The 22,457-nt window shown below is 42.7% G+C and overlaps 1 protein-coding gene and 1 long non-coding RNA gene across 3 annotated transcripts in view; one reads left to right on the top strand and one right to left on the bottom strand.

Moving 5' to 3' along the window:
- Positions 1–5,722, top strand: part of ANKRD33B (ankyrin repeat domain 33B) — a 48,453-nt gene extending 42,731 nt beyond the window's left edge. For both annotated transcript variants that reach the window (XM_074874423.1, XM_074874414.1), the window contains one exon: positions 2,529–5,722. In XM_074874423.1, coding sequence (XP_074730524.1) covers positions 2,529–3,379 — 851 coding nt within the window. In that variant the 3' untranslated portion in view covers positions 3,380–5,722. The remainder of the gene's footprint in view (positions 1–2,528) is intronic.
- A 1,005-nt stretch (positions 5,723–6,727) lies between these two features.
- LOC141954007 (uncharacterized) lies at positions 6,728–9,302 on the bottom strand. The gene is made up of 3 exons (XR_012632060.1): positions 9,208–9,302; positions 8,517–8,680; positions 6,728–6,844 (listed from the first exon to the last, which is right to left on the bottom strand). It is a non-coding gene; the product is annotated as an uncharacterized LOC141954007 (long non-coding RNA).
- Between the last annotated feature and the right edge of the window lie 13,155 nt (positions 9,303–22,457).

Here is a 22,457-nt window from a genome sequence, read left to right as displayed (position 1 = left end):
AAATTACACTTGAACTGAAACCAGCTCCTTGCTTAAGGTGTCTTCATCCACATTCACTCCTGGTTTGTGTCTCTAGCATCCTCTTTTTAGGGATTTTCTCAGAGACTTAGGAATCAACTGGTACTTAATAGAATTAAAACTGAGATTTTGATCACTTTCCCCATGCTCTCCTTTTTCTTCTGTTTTTCTGTAATGACAAAACATCCTTTGTGGGGAAGGTTATACTGGACCCGTTGCAAACTAGTTCCTGGTAACCATTCCTTATATGTATCTAGTCCCCCTTATGCTAGTTTGAAATGCTGTCACCAAGATAAGCCACCCTAAAACAAATAATTTATTGTGGTATTTCTCTGGCCTTTTCCTCAGGTCTCAGTCTCTGAACATCTCCCTCTTCCAAAGCAATGGGACAGAATCTCTGTTCTTTTGTGACAAGATCTGTGTAGGTCAGTTTTGTGTTGGCTGTTTGAAAATGGTGCTTCAGCTGACGGAGAAGCCCTTCAAGAAGTCAAATGTTGTAGCCCATTTATATCCCAGCTTGAAACTCTTCCAAGAAACCCAGAAATTATCTACAGGGCCAGTGATACATGTAAACCACAACTGAATTTTAAAGAGCTCAGTTATGTTGAAAGCAGCTGGGCAATGTGCCCATGCCTGTCCCAGGGAATGTCCTGCAGAGCTGCTGAACAAAGTCTGCATTCTGGAGCATGCAAAGCTTCCTCTGAGATCAGTCAAAGTTTAAAGGCAGAATCTAAAACAAAGGATTTGCAGCTTAAGAACGTTACTGCCTTAAACCTGAGAGTATTCACTCATACTCATTCTCCTACCAATTTCATTCATTTACCCACATACCCATAGACTCTAAAACATCAAGATGCATGTGCCCAGGTGGTATGTCCAGGATCACTTGAGTGTGATGCAGAGGATATGATGCTGGCTGTCAAGTCCTTGACATGTCTCTGAGATTGTTTTTGATTGCTGACACTGAACTAGTTTTTGGACAGATCTTTTGTAGCCTTTAGCATTCACTAGCTGTGATGTGTTGGGCTGTTGTGACAGTGTCTTGCTAACTTCAGCTTCCAAAAACACTTGTTGCTGCTCATTGTTCTGCAGCAATTCTTCCAAAGGTGCACTCTGTATTGAGCTGCTTCTGTCCTTTACAGACCTCTTCTATGTGAGCAGAACTAGGCGCATGCCATCCTCATTGACAAATGCCCACACTCCCACTCTAATACCAGAACTGAGAGGACTTCCCTGCAATTTTCTGGTTGCCAGGGAATGTGGCAACATTGGATATAGTACTACAGAAGTTGTAAAGGTCACAGTGGAGCAGACTAGGATGCTTGCTCCCCCTGTTACTTTTGTATCCGCTCTTCAGGCAGCCAGGTGCCCTGGAGGAGAAGAGTGTAACCCCACTTGAAGGCAAGAGAGTGAAGAACAAGGGCAGAAGCCCATGTGAGGGAGCTTATAGGAACATGGAGGGATCAAAAGGAAGGCAAAGCTGGAAAAGGACGCAGAAATATATAAGAAATATGATGGGGTCAGATATCAGAACTGGATGGATAAAGATCATAAACTGGGAATGGGGGGAGGAAAGGTCGAAAGATAATAACCACTAGAAATCATTTCCTCCCAGGACCTAACACTGTACTTTAAATGTCTAAGCCTCTACTGTCTAGCATGTGTCCCAGTCGCCTCTTACGGCTGCTCCGCTTGGCAATAATAACATGGTTTTGCTAACAGTTACTTCATTTCCTCAGGGATGGAAATCTAAGGTAGGTGAGAACAGCTGTTCTGGGCTCAGAGTGAAGTTCCATCTTGCCCATTATCTGACATGTATGGAAACTTTCGTTATATTTGATCACTCTTGTCACCATCCTCTCAACTTTGCTTAATTCTACAGTGTCCTTTCAGAGATAAGAGAACCTGAATTGTACATCTGGTATTTTCTCTGTTCTTTTCCTTTTTTTTTTTTTTTCTGATTTTTTCTCTATTTTTTAAAATACTTTTCAATAAATTACTTCTATTTTATTTGCTATTTTCGCCCCTAGTGAGCACTGAGTTGATATATTCATGGAACTGGTGATCATTAGCCCAAGATCTGTCTTCTGAGTGGCAGCAATCAGTGCAAAACACATTATTCTGTATGGGAAGGATTTTTGTGTACAGAATTGTTTCTTTCAGCATTTGTCACTCTTTTCTTGTGAGCTTGAGTGAATGGGTTTTAAAATGGCAGACAACATTCAATGCAGCTGATATTCATTATTTGAATTTGAATATTTCAAAGTAATTTTTTGCATTGTTTGAAGAGAATTTCATATATATAGCCTTAATTTCTTTTTTTTTTTTTAAAATAAGGAGTTCAGAAAGTCAGGAATCTGATCTCTATTGCATGTTCATTTTGACACAAATATTATTATGTGTCATATGTGACATTTTTTGCAGGGAGCTGCCTGATTCAACTCGGATCATAGCAAGAAATGTGTGGGCAGTTTCATTAAGTAACACTAATTGGTTTTGTTTTCTTTGAGGGGCAAATGTTCATGCGACTGACCCAAGTCGTGGACTGACTTCACGTGAATGGGCTTGTTACACAGGAAGATCAGAATCTGCCTTCATCATGCGAAAGCTGATGGACAAGCCATGCGCAGAACAGTTTTGTGATGAATTTAAACCAGAATGGCCAAAGATGAAAGAACTTCTTGCCAAGGCTGCAGAGCCAAAAAGCTGTTTGCAGAGGATTTCTGAGTGCATGAGGGCAGCTGTCTCATTCCGGTCTTTCTACGGCCCAGAGGAAGATGGGGTCCTTGACCACATGGTGAAGGTGACAACAAGTTTGAGCAGTCCTTTCATTGCTCTGTCATGCCGGACTGTGTGCCCAGGCAGCCCGCCTTCTGTGGGGAAACGCAGACTGGCTGTGCAAGAAATCCTTAGGAAGCAGAGAGCCGAGGAGATCCGATCTCAGGACAAAGATCACTTTAGCAGCTACGAGAAGCTATTTAAGAACTCCAAAGTCACAGTGATTCCCAAGAAAAAGGACCGGCGAGCCAGCCTGCAGCCCGTCAGCCTGACAGTCTCCCAGGTGAACCCCATAACCACAAGGAAAGCAAGCCTCCTGCCCCTCCACCTGCTTAGACGGAGCAGTGTCAGGCCGGGATTTGTCATCCCCAAAGTCCGGATCACCAAGGCTCCTCCACCCACCTTCCAGCCAGAACAGGTGAGAAGGAGGAGCAGTGCAAAGGATGATCCCTATTTGCAGATTCCTAAATGGAGATACAAGGAGCTAAAAGAGGAGCGGAAGAAGGCAGAGGAACAGGAGAAGAAAAGAGCAGCAGAGGCTCAAAAGCAGAGGCAGGTGTCTCCTGCCAGATGCAGGACCTGATTTAAAGGCAGTTGCTTAGAAGGTTTTAGAGCCATTAGTCTTGTTATCTGAGCAAGATAACAGACTGAATGCTTTCGTGCATGCCCACTGCTCACAGAGCTGAAATACTGAATAATGGCCTTTAAGGTGCAGAAACAGGGCAAGGGCTATGCCACAGTGTGTCTGATGGTGGAGCAGGAAGGTATTTTGAGGTGGACGACGTACTAAGTTTATCTGTCTGCTGTTGATAGGAAGTTTTAAGTGGTGCAGTCCTTTTGTGGTTTCCTTTTTTTTCCAGTTCCAGGTGAATGACTGAGAAACAGCTTGAAAAATAACATGTGTGTGAAAGGATCATATTTTGTGTTTGTTCCTTTTGCAATGGACAAAATTAAGGAGTTCTGCTTTTGACACTAGACATTCCTCCCTCTCCTTGCTTAGGTAGGTGTATTGCAAGGTTTTATAGTAATAATGACACGTTTAAAATATACCACAGTGTTGGTGGGCAGTGAAAATCCAGGTCTACAATTGTTTTGAATATACTAAGCACTTTATTTTAATTCCAGTAATCAAAGTTTAAGACAGGCTAGGTATTAAACTGTACAGCTCTATACAGTCTGTATGGATGCAGTTCTTAATGCTATTGTTTGTTCTGTTGAATAGAAAAAAGGGCCGCGTATGAAATATTTCTGTAGTTGAGGTATTCATATCCTCTGCAGCCATAAATCAGGGGAAGAGACTGATTTCTTTGGAGCAACAAAGAAGCTGAGATAATTTTTGAATGCCACTGTCATCTAAGATTTGCCTCCCCCATTAAGTTTCCCTGTATTCTCTATCTGTTGTCTCCTCTTTAGTCTCAGGGAATTTTTTTGTCATTGCGTTTAACTGTGAAATAAGGGAGATGGTGAGCCACGGGTGGGCTTCTTTTAGGTTGATATTTAAGTTCCTCTTAAAAAAACCCACCAGGTTTATTGTGAGCCTTTCCATATTATAGCCAGGCCAGGAAAATTACACAGCTTCCAGAAATTGAAGCAGTTTTCCCAGGTATTACGTCCAGTCATATGCTATGAACATCCAGTCAGAGATACAATACCAGGCAGCTTGGCCACTAACATTTGGAAACCATGGCCAGATGTCATTGTAACCTTTGGTAGTACACCCCTGGGTGTCTGGAGAGGGCTATACCTCACCCCTCTGTCTCAACACTGGGGAAACCTTCCCTAGTATAGGAACACATCTCAGAGTAGCAGTTCCCGCAGGTTGCGGCAGGTTAAGGTTAAGGCCTTATTTGGTTTTACCAGCAGTCAGTCTGAATGGCATGCTGATGGCAAATTCTGATAACGAAGGGCTGTAAACCTGCTGCTTGCTGAAGAAAGACCACATTCATAAAAGCAGAGGTCAAACACAAACAGCAGGTCATCCAGCACATGCTCAGGCTATGTTTTTGCTCAGGTTTTGCTCTCGTTTTTGAAATGAAATGTGCTGTGGTGTGTCCTCCTGATGGTGTTGCTCTGCTGGAGCCCGGGCAGACCTCAGCTGCTGCTGTCACCAGCTTCTCCCTTCAATTAAAGAGAGGGAAAACTTTTCTGTCCTTTACTCCCACAGCACAAAGGCTGGCTGCGGTCTCACTGAACTTGTAATGAAACTGTGCATGTCACAGGAGAAATAAATTCAGTTGATGATTGAAAACTAGTGCCCAGATTGGTATTGCTAGCTAGAGTCTGCGGGGTCAGGGCTTGACAGAGGTTATGGCAGACGTGTGAAACAAGGACTTTTCCACACAGCCTGTTCTTTGTACCTCTTGCTGGAGTAGCTGCACTGCACTGCCAGGTAGCCTCCCAGGTCAGAGTTGGAGGAATACACACCCTGCTAATAAACCTCCCCAGCCCTGTGAATATAAAGAGGATTTTAGTCTGCAGGTGCATCAGTGCTGTGCAATTCACAGGCACTAATTTTGTAATGGATTTGGTGTGACCAGAATATAAGCTGAGTTTATTTCTTTGGAGAGAAGGAAGACAATATTTTAGCTGTCTGTGGCAAAGACATCTGGATGGATTTTGAATTGGTACTCTGAATTGAATGGTTTAGCTATTAATTTTTGTTTACTGCCAACCCAGCGTACTGAAGATTTAGCATTCAGATTCAGTATCTGAAAAGCAACCTGTGCTGCAGGTGAACACTTGAATTCGCACTCTTGGCATCACTTGCAGGAGACATGCAATTGACAGGTGCTCTCAGGGATTAACATACAGTATGTTAGAGTTAGGGGCTGAAAATGAAGCCTGTTTTCTAACCCTTTGTACTTTACTGTGTATATGTGTATAAACATGATATTTCCATTAAAAGAGGCACAAGCTGTTAAACTTACTTGGCAACCTTATTATTCAGAGTGGTTTGGGGATGCTGCCTTTCACTTTTCAGTAGATCGAAAAGCCCACCCATTTACACCAATGGACTAATCAGCACCATCTGAAAGCAGTTTGGTTTCCCTGGAAGGAGCTATTGTGGGTTAACTTCCACTCCTTGTGAAGTTTTCCCTAGGAGTAAAAGAAAACCACTGCATTTGTCGCGACTTCGGGCTTTGGCTGGCCATCTTGGTGGAGAGAGAAGCCGTTTCTTTGATGACCTGCGGCCACATTGCTCTGCTGCAAGCAGACAGCCCCCGGCATCCCTGCGGACGGTGTGGCTCCATTTTGTGCATTTGTGTAAAACTTTGCACTTGCTAGGTTGGGAAGTACAGGCACAGGTCTCTGCCTCCTCATTGCCTTCCTCCCCTGCTGCCTAACTGCCCTTCCAGGCATCTTACTCCTCTTCATCACCATCCTTATGCAAAGTGCTGTGCAATTTTTATTGTCTGTCTGAGGGTCTGAAGGTTACAGTGGGCAAAGCTCCTGCAAAACATGCTTCTAGAAACCTGTGGCAAATGGACCACAGCAGGGAAGGAGGCACTCCTCCAGCCATCCGCCCCCTTGAGCTGCTGCCACTGAGGAGGATGTGATTTCTGCTGGATTTCTGCACAAATAGAGTGGTTTGGTTTGTGTTTTGTTGGGGTTTTTTTCCAAGAGACCCATAACTATGAAATACCAAGTGATACCAGCTGTACTTCAGATCACTCCTGGTCACTCAAGCAGGATGGTTTACCTCCTAAAAAAAAAGCACAGGAACCCTTGGCAGCTCCTGCTGGCAGCTGGAGCCCCTGAGGGAAGGCAGAGGCACTGCTGCTGGAGGATGCTCCCACAGAGGGGAAGGGAACACTGATTCCTAGGGTGGAGGAAGGTTTTCTACCTACCTTTGATGCCAGGCTGCAGTCTGGCATGTTAGTGGGAATGATGCTCCTGAGCATTGCAAGTGAAACCGGAGCACAGGCTGTGTCTGCCTTCGTGGCCATTGCTTGTCTCAGTGCACTGCAAGCTTTGGCATGACAGGCAGCCTCTCACCATCTGATGCTCACTTGCTGGGAAGCACCCAGCCTGATGGGCTGACTTACTTCTGCAGTAAACAACAGGGATTTAATATAGTCACAGTGGAAAGTGAAATCCCAAACACTTCCTGACGTTCGTTAGAATGATACTATGCTCTTGTCTCTGGAGAGCAATGGTGTTGCAAGGAAGAGACCACCAACCCCATGGAAGGTTTTTCAGGCAGGAACACAGAATTACATGTAATTGGCTCCTTGTGTCACTATGTGTTATTCATTTGGGGCTTTTTATGCCAATGAAAACTATTCCTTCAGCCTTGAAAAAAATCCTCACTAGGCCTCTTCATTGAATGCCTTTTTCTTAATAGTCCTGAATGCTCATGCAGCCCCGCTAAGGGACAAACACTAGAGCAGCTGGTAAAAAACCACATTGAATAGAAAAATGCCATACAGATACACAGAATTCTTTGAGGGCATTTCTTTTTTAAACATCTACATCTCAGCAGGAAACTTCCAAAAGATGTGACTGAAAATAGGACCCAATATGCAGGATTTGCAGATGGTCTGAACTGAAGCCTTCTCTTTTTTTCTGTAATTCATGCGATGCAGCCTGGTTTTGCTAGGTCTGCTCATCGTGCCTCATGACTTAACACTCCACAGTTTGGTTAGATACCTGGAGGCCGAAGGTGGGCAACAAGCTGGAAAGGGTAGTTGCGTCCCTCCCTCCTGCCCATGCACTCCTACTTGCTTCCAGCAAACATGGGATTTTGCTGGATTAGTATTCCACCAATTTAATAAGATAGACAAAATTGCTGGAGCCAGTGCAGGGGAGCAGGGAAGGGAAGGAGCGAGACAGTGTCACTCAGAGCCAGCGAGCTGCTGGGTGGCTCAACCAGTGCTCCAGGCTGTGCCCAAAACGGCAAGGAAGAGCTCCCCAGCACAGGTTAGGCAGCTCCAGAAAACATCTAGCTGTGTGACACTCAGAGGTGACACCCTTTTACAAGTATTTGTATCTCATCTGAACCCCAAGGAAAGGGGCTTGGACTGGTTTGCAGATGATCAGGAAAATTACAGCCCCCCCCCCGCCCCTGCCCCCCCTCATCCTTTGAGCCCTCTTTGGAAAGATTAAACAAGCACCAGCAACAGAGCTGCTCAGCGACTTCAGCCATAAAGTAGGGCAGAAAGATTTGTAAGAAATGGAATTATCCTCACATTTTTATTCCTTTTAAATTATCACAGGTGGAATTACAAATCCATATGGTCATTTGTTTCATTTAAAAGCTTCTCCATTACTTAGATAATTCCTCACCCAGAGAGTGTATTCAGCAGAGAGAGCAGCTGAGCAGCCAGCCTGCCATCTTCTCGAGGCAAGCGAAAACTAGACTGACAGTTTGGCAGATTCTCCATATAATAAATTTTGCAACTAAATCTTTGAATTCCAAGTCACTGAAAACTGCTAAACTCATGTTATCAGAGAAAACAGTGGTCAGAGATAATCCCTGGAAGAGTGAACAAGAGGTAATGGAGGCAGCAAGGGGAAAAGAAAATACGCAAATATCTATGGTATATCTTTGATGTAGAACAAAATTGGCTTTTTGATCAAATTTTTTCTGACTATTGTGTTGACAAGAGTTAAAAGCAGCCATGAAGGCTTGCTCTGGTCTGCTAAGGAAAATATTATTTCAAAAGAAAGTGATTCAATATAAGCTTCCTTCAGTGTCTTCTCCATTTTTGGCAAGTTACCTTGTGTTCAGGAAGGTGTGCAAAGGTGTCAAAAATGGTTGCTCAAACCGACTTGGAAATCCAGTTTCCCAGCATTCTCTTTTGAAGCTTTTTACTCAGCAATGACTTCGGACAAAGTTGTAAAAGACTTGACCTGAGGTTGGGTAAAATGCCTTCAACAGCATCTTGAAAATAAGAAAGTCAGATAAATCTGTCACCCAGCAGGCTGGTCACCAGGGACCCTGTCTAGACGGTAGAGCAACCCATCTACCAACATGAGTTAAGATGAATACAAAATCAAAATAATAACCCATATCAGGGAGCATCATTTAGGTCCTTCCCTGTGTACCTATGGTAAATACGTTCAAAGTGCCCAGGCCTGCCCTTTGGAGAAATAATGCTGGCCGGAGGAGTTGAAGACCAGAGGCAGCCCGCAGAGTGGTGGCGGGCTGTTTGTAGGATGGATACACACAGATCAAACAATGAAAACCTGAAATCAGCTCATTCAGAATGGGAGACATCAAGCAATTGATTTCAGTATGGATATACTCCTTAAGTGAGTCCAAGATTGCTCCTCCCTGTTAACAGGAAGGCCAAGAGGTCATTTCTAGGGTGGTAAACACAAACTAGGGCTTCAAATATGCTGTGAGGCAAAGGCTTTCTCAGAAATAAACTTCAGAAATAAAACTCTTCATCTGTATAAGTAACTCACACAGGGATGGTCCTGTATCAGCTCAGTTCGACTGGATCCCCCGCAGGAGCTGTAAAGGTTGTCTATCTGATGATCCTGGACACTTTCTCTGGGACGTCCCCCCAGACCAAATGCTAAAAAAAGAAAGAAGAGTGCTCATCATCCCCAGGTACCATGTCTCTCATACCACCTTCTCTGCTTGCAGAAGGTCAAGGGAGGATTATTTCCAGGGAAAGATGGTTTGGGAAGTCCACCAAGGAACAAGATAGGGAAATTGTATTCAGAGATGTAGTGTTTGAAGTGTTTCTGACCACAACTCTCGGGTCATCCAAGTAAGCAAAAAATATATTCGTAAATACCTCCAAAGGTATTACAGGCTGTCACAGTATTACAGAGGAGGCCTGGAGAATGCCACATGGCAAATGAGAAGGGCCAACTCATCTTGCTTTGGAGAACAGGAATTTTCTTCTGCCTGGAGAATTCCTATGTACAGCTAAATATAGTGTTTAAGGATAAATGCTCATAAACTCTGGACCTTTTTTGCTTTGGCTGTGGAGCTGCTGACCACTTAGAAGCATAAATGATGTCAGCCAGAGCCATGCTTAGCCCAAGATGTGTTTGATAATGCTAAATACACTGAATAAGGACATCCCAAAATTGGCAAACTGGATGCCCCAAATCAGTTCCCTACCTATAAAATACCTATATAATTAAGAAATATTAACTATATACAATATGAAATTAAACCATACCTATAAAAATACCTATTGGTAACACAGTCATACATATGTGTCATTCATATATGAAGTATTAGGTGCTATGTATATATAACATCTCCATATATGTTTAGAAATTTATAAAATATATACATATAAAAAGTCTCTCACCTCCCAGTGATAACGTGACGCACTCAAGTATGTTAATGATGACCATCTCTAAAAAAGCTAGCATTAAATAATTGTTCTGTAAGAGGAACAAATCATTCAGGGTATAATATGGAGGCTACAAAGAGGAAACAGATCAGCTGCCTTTTCACTGAACACTATGGAGTGCTTGCATAGGAAGAGGCAGGGGCTTCTGTGAAAAATCGTACTTCATTGGGTAATTAAAGTTATTATGCATATTAATTTTGCCTAGTCAGGTTTAAATTTGGCACTTCTCTTGGCACATTTGAATTTACAATGTTCATAGCATTATTTTATGGCTATAAAACGGCAGAGGTTTGTGGATAATTAGTAGGCCAAATGCTGATGTTTCAGTCCAGTCTCAGGAAAACAGAAGCAGTTGTAAAAATGAGTTCAAGTGGTTCCTTTTCCCCTTCCTGTTGTAGCAGCTTCCCACATGAATGATAGTTTGCTATTTTGCCCAAGCCCTTCCTCCCAACTGGATCAAAACCAAACAGAAACGATCAGGAGGCAGATGTGCAAAATCCATGCTCGCAGGCACCATCCTGGATGCATTCAGTGATCTCTCATAGGGCACTGATCGAACAGTGAGCTCTTGTAAATTGTAGATCAAGAAAGGGGTACAGGAACTGCTCCAACATCTCTGCTCCATGTGTGTGCACACACGTGTGCGTGCTTATGGTGTTTTTACTTTTGGTGCCATAACGACTGAAATCTGCTCAGGGCAGTGTTAACCACCGAAGGTGCTTTCTGAGTCTCTATATGCAGCCTTCTAGCCTCAAATGTGATACTTACTTTCCAACTGCATCCGGCAGCAGGAGCTAAGGTATCCTTGTGCTTGCTGCCATTATACTGAAGCCAGGTTCTTGCAGAAGCTGGTAGCATGGTGATGCTCTGCATTATTTTGTGACAGTGTTAATGTGACACAAATCAATAAGCAATGCCCTTAAGTAATGGCTCCACTAAAAGTTCTGTTCCAAAACAAGGTGAAACAGTGTTTCAAAAGAATATAGGAAGGTAGTTGTATTGAAAGCAGACATGCTGTATTATTGGCTTGGCTGCTTTCCCAGAGAGGTGTAGTAGGATAGTTGTCACTCAGGATTTACCCAGTTTCCATGCAAGGGATATGTGGTCTTTGACCACCTGGTATCCTCTTCCAAAAGCTGCAGTCGCAGCCTCCTGAAGTGTATATTTATAAATGAAATAAAACAACATTTGTTTGGTGAGCAATAGAACTGAACAGACCAGTCATATTAAACTATTTTTGCTTTGTGTTACTCCCAAAAATTTGTTTAGCAAACTCCAATTACACTAACGTGCTCAGTTAAAAAAATACTTACACAATCTTACACATACTTACACAATCACTTTTTCACTTGTGGCTTTTGAAAACTGTGGGGTTTATTCTTCGTATGATTGACTATATTAGCCTTTTTTTAATGCTTATGGGCAGAATGAGCAGTGTTTGCCTGTGGTTTCCCAGCCACTACAAGGCAGTTTTCTGCAAGACCCTTTTTAGGCTTATGTTAGATTTTCTGCATCAGCACTCCAGAGAGTCTGCACCTGCTCTTTGCTAAAAGAAACCCTGTCAGCTACCACATGGCCGAGCCACAAGAACCAGGCTTTGCTGTGTGACAACAGTTGTCTCAGTCACGGTGACTGATGGGCTGATAGTTTTGGCTGTACGCTCCAACTGGGTTCTCCACGTTCTTGGGTAATCACTTGCCCAACAACTTGCCCATTTATGAACCTTAAATATTGTGAGCTGTCTTAGGGTTTCCATGACTGACTAAGCTGTTGTGCTCAGAGAAAGCCAAGGATAAAGTGCTGGACTTAAACTGCATGTCAGTTGTCCAAAGAAGAAATAGACAGGTATCATGGTGAGATCTTGTCTGCATTTAGAAACAAAACCAAAAATAAAACCACCAGTTTAACTGAAAAGTTAAGCTGAACAAATGTGCACAGACTCTCTTGGGTTGGTTTTAACCTGGCTAATATGCACTTGACTTAATCAATCAGAACCATCTTGAGATTGAAGTGATATAAATCACTCATCCTGAATTCAGAGTTTCCCCCAGAGAGTTGTGACAGCTTAACTAAATTGTTTTCCCCACTGGGCAGAGGGCTGTATCCTTGACATAGGGGCAGGCTCTGCCCTGACCTCTCTGCCAACCCATTCTGGTTTCTTTGCAGCTTTCATTTATCCAACAGAACGGTAAGGTACTTGTTTTTCTTCTACAGCTTGTTGCAGATGAGCTCTCTCATACACAGCAGAGTCAACAGCACCTCCCGGAGCAGTTCAGTGTCTCTTGCTCACTTTCGGCTAATTATCAGTCTCACTTTCATTAACATGGCTTGCAGCTGCCAGAGACCCTTCCCCTCATGCACCATGCTGCAACTTTGCTCTATTGTTTGGATTTGGGAAACTTTAAAACCCTGCCTGCAGTGCTGGGTAAGAACTGCATCGTCACCGTCCTCCACAGAGAACTGCTCTCTTTCCATCAAGTAAAACACTGGCTTAATCTTTAATTCAAGGCTGTCTTTTGAGATTCACAGCCCCAGCTCAGGAACAAAGTGAGCCTGACAACAGTCGGAGGCAGAAGATGAAATATTAATCCATGCTTTTGTGACATCCAGGCTGGATTATAGTTAATTCCCTATCTGCAGGTCTTCCCAAGGCCACCTCCTACAAAACACAGCTTGTACAGAAGCCAGTCATGGGATTTAACCATGTTCTGTAGACAAACAGCCCACATCCCAGACACTAAGCTCGGGGCTTGCTTGGAGACCTCTATTCCTTCTTTATCTCCAGGTATGCTCTTCGATTGCTGGGTGTAGAGCACATCCATAACTGTAGCTATTTTTAGTCACCAAAAAAATTCTCAGCTTCAGGATGTGTCTACCTGTACAAGAAAGAAAAAAACCACAGAAAATCTATAAAAACGGTAGGCAAAATCTACAAACATGGTAGGCAAGCTCCAGCTCTTTCCTTCCTAAGCCCATCATCCCAGGGCACAGCATGTGTGCTCTATTGGTCACCCTTCTTCTTTTAGAGGATTGAGTGGCATTTCCTGAGGGTGAAACTTAGTTAAATTGAAAAATCAACAAAATTAGGCTGTTGTGAAGAGCTGAGTGTTGTACACCAATCAGCTAGGATATGACCAAAGTAAAGAGAATGCAAGGTTGGATGAGAGAAAGGAAACTACCACCACAGGGGTAGATATGTCTGAAGAAAACACTGAGGAAGTGAAAACAGATTAAAGCCAACATCACCATCCAGGTATTTCAAGAAGCATCAAAGCTGCAGCTGTTCCTGTGTTGGCACATGCTGGATCGAGTGCAGGGCTTGTTCCAGCCAGACTTGCTTGTCTCCTCTGCACCTCAGTTTCCCCATCAAACAGAAATATTTTCCCAAATCCCAAGTTAACTCATAAGATCAGCTCTTGGTTATCAGGTAATGAGGGAAAAGGATGGGTGGGAAAACCCATAGAAACAAAAATCACATAATGAAAACTATGCCAATGAAGTAAACAGAGCACATGTCATCTATCGGCTTTGAAAAACCATGTGAAGTTCTTTACAGATGGTAGAGGCAGTTTGGATGGCAGGGGCCAGAGTGGAGCCTGGGGCAATCCCAATGGTAGCCTGCAGATGTCAAATGATGGTGAGACTGGGCACATCCAGAACATAGATCATTGGCTGCTCGTGGCTGGAGGGTGGCTGAACCCATACAGCTTCTGAAGACAAAGAAGTATGAGAGTGCTCATGCATTCCCACAGTATAGATATATACCATTAAAGGCATCATTCTTCAAAACCCATGAAATAAAAAAATCCTTCCTTTGGAATAACAGGAAGCTAATAGTGTCTTTGAGCCTGTTTTTCCCACAAAATGCTTTACTTGGGTGAGTATTTGCTGTATAGCAAAAAGCTTCGCCTGGAAATGCAAGACTAAAAAGGTTTTACATCATATACCACCATCACACCCTACTTCTCTGAAGAGTTCCAGCTTTTGGAGATTCCAGTGGGCTATTTGACGGATTTATGAAGTTATGAAAGAGAAAGACAGATCCATGCAGTTTAAATGCCATTAAATCCCTGTGTTGCCATTTCCCATTAGCTGGGGTCTTCTGAAAGCCTTGTGCCAGCTGAGAAGAAACATCAGGGAATGACACTTAGAAGGAATTTAAATGAACCCGGGGCAGAAGAGAGGAGGGAGAGGCAGTGGCAGAAACCCAGCAGCAGCAGCAAGTCAAACAAAGCTAAATTCTAATACCCCACCAGAGTAACTTAAAAATCACATTAATGTACGGACATGAATCTTCTTATACAATTATGGGTTTGCACCCACCCAAAATAGCCTTTGTACTTCCAGGCCCAGGGAAGAGCAGAAGAGAGCATCATTTCCTTCACTCGTGGCCTGAAGGTCTCCCCTGTGCCAGAACAGGCATGCCAATCATGTCACAGTTTATCAAACCCAGCCCAACCATGTGATAATAAAGCTTATGAAATGAGCGTGAGATGTTCTGAGCATGCATTGGAAAATGCTTTAGGAGAATAGCAGAGATTTCACTACTTCTAGTCTGGGCAAGACTGCTTTTTAAACAGGCTGTGCAGTATTCAAGCATCAGCTTGTCTCAGTTCCTTTTAACTTGTCCAGAAATGTAGCTGAGGCAGGTGATGTTTGGATGGGATTGCAAAAAGTTCCTAGGCACTGAGAGAGTCATGAGTGAGCATGAAGCAGGTGATGGTGAACTAGGCACTGGGGACACCATCGCCAGCTGAGCCCAAAATCTGTCACAGGCTGGAGGAAACACATCACTTTCTCATCTGATTTATACAAAGCTTTTGAAGTAAATATAAAAAAATACTATGGTCAGTACAGTAGTCAGACATCTTATTGTGACATGAAGTTGAATATGTTTTACCCTGCTTTCAGCTTCAGTTTTAATGATGCTTCCAATCACTAACTTTGGGTGTTGAAGCCAGCAATCCCCATTAAGATGTATGAAGAGTATTTTTTTCTTACCGATAGTTTCAGGCATCCTGCAAACCCATAGATTAATGCACTGGTTACACTGCTCACATTTTCAAGGCAGCATCAAGAAAACCATAGTGGTTGGAAGTAGCAAAAGTGTGAATTCTCAAGCACTGTGCTGCACCCAGACCTCTGCAGCAAGGTCTACACCTGTGAAATACGTAGGGAGCCGCTTGAACCTTTCCTAGGATTCTTTGCAAAGTGTTTCTGCTAATTTCAATTATATCGGCATCTTTCCATTGAGAAAATATGTACTGGCTTAGGCAGTGAATGCTGCAATGCTGGCAGAGCATGTAGCTATTTAAAGGCCTTTTCACATCTGTTTTCATAGGCAAACCCTATTAAATTGTAACAATAACCGCATGCATTTTACTGGTAAGCAATCAATTTCCATGAAATATAACAAAAGCTTACACTGAAATGGGCTAGAAATCCAGATCCCTTAAAATCTGAGTCCATATTCTAAACACTATGCTCTAGGCACTGCTGTAAACACTGCTTATTGAGGGACTGAATGTGTGATTTTATTAGGTTACTCGTAAGCATCACCAGCAGATTGCAGTCACATGTGATGCGTAACCCACGTATTTTATGTCTGGTGCAAACTCAAAACATATCCCATGGTCCAGAAGTAAACAATCTTGTTCCCCAGTCTCCTGTCAGCTGCTTACCAGCAAGAAGCCTTCACAGACTCTCCTAAAGAATGGCGCTTGATGGCTGGATGCTGCTGGTCACCAGACACGCCCCACGTGGTGGGGCTCTCTGAGCTGCCTAAGCCCTGAAGACCACGCAAGGCAGTGTCCTGAGAAGTGTCCCTGGCAGTGGCCCTCCAGACTCCTACATCAATAACATTTGGGTGTAAACCTCAGAGACCCTCACCAAGGAAGGGTACAGAGATCATATTCTGGTCTTCCATGCTGGTGTCTGGCTAAGGCCAAAGGCTGTCCACTCATCACCCATATAACTGACTGGGACAGAACAACACAGGGAGATGCACCTCTAATATGAAAGGCTGTTGAGAACACTCAAAACCACTTTCTGATACTTCATAACCTCTTTTAGGCTTTGTTGATGCTCAAAGGCAGCCTTGAAAAGCCTTTTCTTTGAGGTTTTTTCCCCAATGTACATATCTCTGTCATGCCCAGACTCTCCCAACTCAGCCAACTCCAGGGGATATTTCCAAGTAAGCCAGAGGCACCTTTTTGGTGTTACTGTGTCTCCCCTTGCTGAGAGACTCTTATCTGGGATGTTGGCAGTGGTGATGCACAGCCAGGAGTGTGCCTAGCTCCCTCCAGGAGTGCAGCTCCAGTGGTGGTAAGTTTGAGGGAAGAGGGACAGGGGAGTTTGAGACAGCAGTCACCAGAAGACTGTGAAGGATGGTGTGGTGACTACTTCTGCAAGAGCTGAACAGAAGGGCGAAGAAGATGGGATCTGTGCTTACAGAAATGATGGGGCCAGGCAAGTGAAAGCTGCTAAGCACTCACGTGTATATTGTTCCCTCTCACAGTTGTTGCATCCACAAAATATATGCTCATGTTTTGCTTACTCCAAGTGCCTTAAACAAAGTAGTCCTGTATAATTACCTAAGCTGCATTCACTTCTTTTCTAATTGCACCTTCCTTAAGAGGTCTTATTTTCTGCTCCTTCCAGCCCCAACTTCAACATTTCCAGTGTGCACTTCCAAGAAGGCTGTAGCATTCCCCTCTCAAAAATATCACGGTTAGATCATCCCAGCTGTTACCATGATCTTTTGTTAGCATCTTCCTCAAATTCTGTTCATACGTCACACCATCCCTCAGTGAATCTACAGAAAACGCCTATTTGGCTCACAGCATTCAGTGGCAGTTTTAGAGAGTAAAAAGATGCACGTTCAGCTTGAGGCCTCTCCCCTGGATGCTCTCCCAGCCACTGCTTTTAGACACCTCCCCACTCCTGGACAAGCTCTCACCTCTAAGCAGCCCACCAAAACCAGTACCCGTTGCTATACCAAATTTAATCTGTGACTTTGCAAGGCACATGCAGGAGCCAGGCTATGGCATGGCACGACAGCCTGTCCTTGAGAGTGGCAGCACTGGGAAGTGAGATGCCAGCAGATGGGACAGCCTCTGAATGACTCCAGGTCCAACAGGTTTTTCTTACAAGTTAAGGCCCTCCTTCTACCCCTTAGTTGATGTTTTTGCAGAATATTTCTCTCTATTTTCCCCCTTCTTGTCGTTGATGGGAAGGGCTGTGAAGCCAGAAAAAGTCTCACCCAAATGTGCAGTGATCACATTAAAGTGATGCCCCAGCCAACTCCAGCAGATGCTGTCAGCAAGCTGCACCGAGATCGAAAATTTGTTCTTAAGATGCATTTCTGTTAAGTTTGCAGAGAAAAAACAAGTTACCTCTCTTTTTACACTTGAAGAGCTTTTGCTGCACAGTTGATGGAAAGGAAAAAGTCTTCAGCTGTATTGTTATTAATGCCAGCAAATATAGCTGAAAATACACAGGGCTCATATTCATTGCTTGTAGCTTATATTACCCATTAGAACTATAATGCTATGAAAGTAATATTCTCCATTTACATCAGCTCTAGCATTTTACCTTGAGTACATATCATAAGCTATCAATATGCAGTGGCCCATAATGAACACAAAGGTGCCAACTTTATTTAGACACCTTTCAGAGTAGTAGTGCTAGGCCACTAATGCTATTTAGAATTGCTTCTCAGGGTAATTGGTACATTTCTTCTTCCCAAAGTGCTGTGCTTTAATCTTTTCACTCTACAATCTCAGCTCCTTACAAACAGCCACAGAAATATTTGTATTTTCAGAACATAAAGGACAATAAATCAAGAGTGAAGTTCCTGCTTGGTTCTGACTATTAAAAGCATTTCAATAGTATCTCCGGGCTGAGCAGATATTTTGCCAATTGCTTTCCAGTCTTGTTTGATTATAGGCAAAGGAACACATAAGTAAAGGAGAAACTGCAGAGTAGCAATCCTGGGACTGGTTTTGTAAATTAATATGGGGTTTATATCATTCCTCAAAGAATGGCTGTGATAAAGTTTATGTTTGTTTCTGTTGAAACATCCTAATAAAGAAGTGTACAGTAACTGCAAAATGAGGGTATTTTCCCCTAGTTATTAAAATCGGGCAATACTGAATTATACAACATGTATATGTAAAAATGTACATGTGTTACAATAGTGATTTTTTTTCCCTTCCTATCTAGTAAGCTAATTTACTCTAAAGCATTTTGTTCATTTGTTTTCAAAATAACTCAGGTTTTCACTCTTACCATCTTTTCTTCTAAACTTGTTATTCCAGCAAGGAGCACTGCAGAGACAGGTGCTCCATCTTCCAGGAAGCTCTGTTGAATTCCAGTCCCCTATTTTTGAAATCACGAGGCCTACACAATGACAGGCTGGGGTCATATTTTGCATGACAAATTTCATTTTACTCCTTGAAGGCATGATTTTACAACACATTTGTGAACCAACAAAAAGCCCAGAAACCAATGTTTAAAAGTGGCTTAGTAGCGACTAAGCCACAGAACTGAAGATGGGACATAGTCATCTAACACTGCCATTCCTCTGCAGAGCTCCACAAGCAAAACTGACATAAAGCAACGGATCTGCCCACAAGTCTTCTCCTCCAGCAGTTTTCAGGTTGATATGTCTTACAGTGTTCGAGAAGAGAGACATTTGGAGGTCCCAACCTCATGTGAAATATCTAGTTTGACACTCTAGTCCTGCAAAATAAATCTGAAGTTACCTTAATTCCTTGGAGAGTATCACTAAAGTTAACCGGACTCTGTAAACACAAAATAGAAATCCTCTCTGAAAGATTGGTGGCCTACATGGGATGGGAAAATAACCTGCCTTGAAGGAACCTACGTCTGTAGGAATACTAAATCTTCCAGGAGAGATCTGCTTAGATACCATTGGCAACATTTTCTATACCTTTTAAGGCATAGATTCTGCCTTTTAACTTGCTCCCACTGAACAAAGTCATACCTGTTGCAAAGGACCAACCATCAGAGAGTGATACACCCTGCATAACATGACAGCCAGGGAAAAAACTGTGTCCGTAAACATACTAAACATATGAACCTAGGAGAGAGGAATATTATGAATCATGATAAATAGTCAGATCACGCTATATACTTTCTATAAATATTTATCTTAGGAACAATTGGCTAATTGGCTATTAGCATGCAAAGTAGAGCTCCCGTACTATGAAGTATAGGTTTCTATTGTGTACATTGTAGGAGCTATTTGGCGCAGTGGAAAGCGAGGCTGTGTGTTTAACGAACATCCTCATAATAAGCTCAGTTTAAAGGCTTATTTAAGGCTTCAGCCTTTCATTCCAGACCCCTCCAGCTGTCACAATTGTCACGTTAGCAGCAGGCTAATGTTTATTCTGTTCTGGGTGATAAATCAGGCCCTAAAAGAGAATTCTTGCATTTGCTATTCATTATCTTTTATCCAGAGAGTAGGAATTAGATAAGGAATCAGCTTCTAATGTTTGGGGGTTTTTTATTAGCAACTCAGATTTAACACAGTGAAAAACTACCTACAAAAAGGATGTTAAAGGTGTTCCCCCAAACTGTGTGTTCCAAGGAATCTGATCTCACGTTGCTTAAGGCCTCTGGGATAAACAAAATATTGCATCTTAGTTTCTAAAATTGACTGTTCTTTCTCTCACACATACTAGAATATTAATTAGGTTCTTAGTTCAACTAGAATATGTCTCTGTTCCACATCTACACGTGCATACACCTAGTGCTGGCTTTTGCAGCAGACAGATAATATATATTTCTTTATGCTAAACCTTGTAGGTTAAAAGAACCAGAAGTTTGTTAAAATATGTTTGCATTTGCAGATTTTCCTCATCCAAAGGTCTCTCCCATGCAAAAAGATTCAAGGACATGTAGATTTGCAAATCAACGAATTGTACTTTCAGTATATAATTAGGCAGTGGAAATTGAGGTCACTGAGCAACATAAGAAACAGTCAGTATCCAGTTCTGAAATGAGATGATAGCTCAGTTTCTTTTCTCTCATCATCTTCTAACAACAGTTTTACAGAGCGCAACTGAATCCACTTCTGTGCTGATCCACTTACTATTCTAGTTTTAATACTTGAGGGTTTACTGCTTTAGTCACAGCTTCTGTTCAATGCAGATTTAAATACATCAAAAAATAAAACGAAGTGTGCAACATTCCACCAGCATGTGCCCCAGTCAGGTGGTCTTCAAGAGGCAAAGCTACAAGACCTTTAGCTTCCTCTGAGTTCCCCACCACCTTGTTACAAACCCAGCTGACCCACCCTGCCGCTGAGGACAGACCTGCTTGGAGTGGTGTCTTGGAGCTGAGAACCCGAGCTGCACTCAGCCCATGCTTCTCTCATACTTCGATAACAGATGCCAGGACAACAGAGGGAGGTGAAAAAGGCTAGGTCCACATCTGCTCTGTCCTGCTGGCTCAGGACTACTATCCCTACTACTGTCCCCCACCTTCTGGGCCTTCCCTGGCAGCTGAAGGCTCACTTCCCTCCCTCGTGAACCACTCCTGGGGGCCCTCCCTCTACTCCTGGACCCCAAACAGCATGAGGAGTCTCAGCAGGAATCTGCTGTACATGGCTCCCATTTGTGAAAATCTGCTCTGAATTCACAGAAACAATCATGGATTAGAACAGCTTGTTAAAGAAATGAACCATGAGGTCAGCAGAATTCAAACAAATGGAAGGTTAATCCTCACTGCAAAGTGATACATCATTTGAAAAATGAAGCCTAAGATTAGGTGTACCTGACTTTAGAAATAACATTTTTAAAAAATACCAAGCAAAGTTTTCAGATAAATACAGTAAGTTCACAAGTCGGTGTAAAACAAGGAGAAACCTGCCACCTCTCTTCCTTCAAACACTGGCACGCTGGTGGATTTTACTCAGAAAGGCATTGAACGTATTAGTGGTTTCAGTCATGTCTGAAACATGACAAGATACTATTTCAGCCGCTGGCAGCATGCAGACATTAGTAGCTAACTTTTGATTTTATTTTAACTAAATCTGCTGTTCTGGGTTTCAAGAGACACTTCTGGTTTAAGATGGAAGCCAGGTTAGTTGCTGTGCTCTCCAGTGCACTTGCCCCTCTGTATGTAAGAAAGCGATGTCATTAGCCTTCTTAACATGGCATTAGACACCCATTGATACCTGAAACAACCTTCCAAAAACAGGTTATAAGAAGTTATTTTACATACCTTCATAACCTGCCGCTTGTTTGTCAGCCAAGGATAAAAAACATTTTGCTGAACCAGCTTTATCACAACAGTGTGAGAATATACCAAAGGTAATAACATTTGTCCTTACTGTCAGCTATAGAGAGCTCACAGCTCGTTAACAGCTAAACAATTTTTATAATCCTTAAAATCACTGTGGATTACAAATGCTTTTCTTTTTATAAAGCCGCAAGTGACCTACAGAACACCAGCCACTTGAATTTTCTAAAAATATCTCCAAGGCAAGCTGGGCAGCAGAGATTATATTACAGGGCTTCTTTCAAGGTCACTTGCAAGATCTATGCTTGCAATGGCTTTAGTATCTGTGTTTCAGTTTTGTCCCTGGCAGCACTGGGAGCGTGCTTTGCAAAAACTCATCAGCATCCATGCATGCCCATCAGCTCCAAGCAGTAATAAATTACATTCTCAGAAAAGGTATTCTATTCTTTTGCTCAGCTCTGGTCAGCATCCTGACGGGAAACAGTTTTTGCAACAGAACTGACTTCTTCGTTCATGGAGCGCTTGTGAAATACAACCCGTTCCACCTCTCCTCTCAGGCTTCCTATCTAAATACTAATGCTACCATTTTATGAAAAGACTCAAAAAATAGTATACACTAAATGCAGTCTCTTCTCTGATGGGGGATGAGGAAAACCAATAAATACACTTTCTTGAAGGAGACCCAAGAACACAGCAACAAAACAACAAACCCTCCTAAGAAAAAAGTACGCGTGCCAAGGGTGTGATAGAGAAATTTTGAGGGAAAAAAGAATTCTTTAGGAAAGCAAACTGGGTACTTAGTAATTATCTTTACTAATTTTACATAATACAGTTATGCACAGCACTTACCAAAGGCTTCAGCTACAATGAAGATTTATTTTACTCATCTGTTGAAGAAATCTGAAGATTTACCACTGCAGACTTGACTCAGTTTCTTCTCATTGAGGCTTGTCCAGTCACTATGATCCGCATTCCTCTTTTACTGACAGAGCAGATAATGTTAGCTGTAACCAGTTACATTTAAGTGTCTTTAACTTGTGAAGGAAGAGGTTTGTGTGCAAAGAAATTCAA

Source organism: Strix uralensis, chromosome 1 (genome assembly GCF_047716275.1).
Source record: "Strix uralensis isolate ZFMK-TIS-50842 chromosome 1, bStrUra1, whole genome shotgun sequence".
In the NCBI taxonomy this organism is placed as follows: Eukaryota; Metazoa; Chordata; class Aves; order Strigiformes; family Strigidae; genus Strix; species Strix uralensis.
Note: the sequence above shows the minus strand (reverse complement) of the source record. Positions and strands in the feature narration are given on the sequence as shown.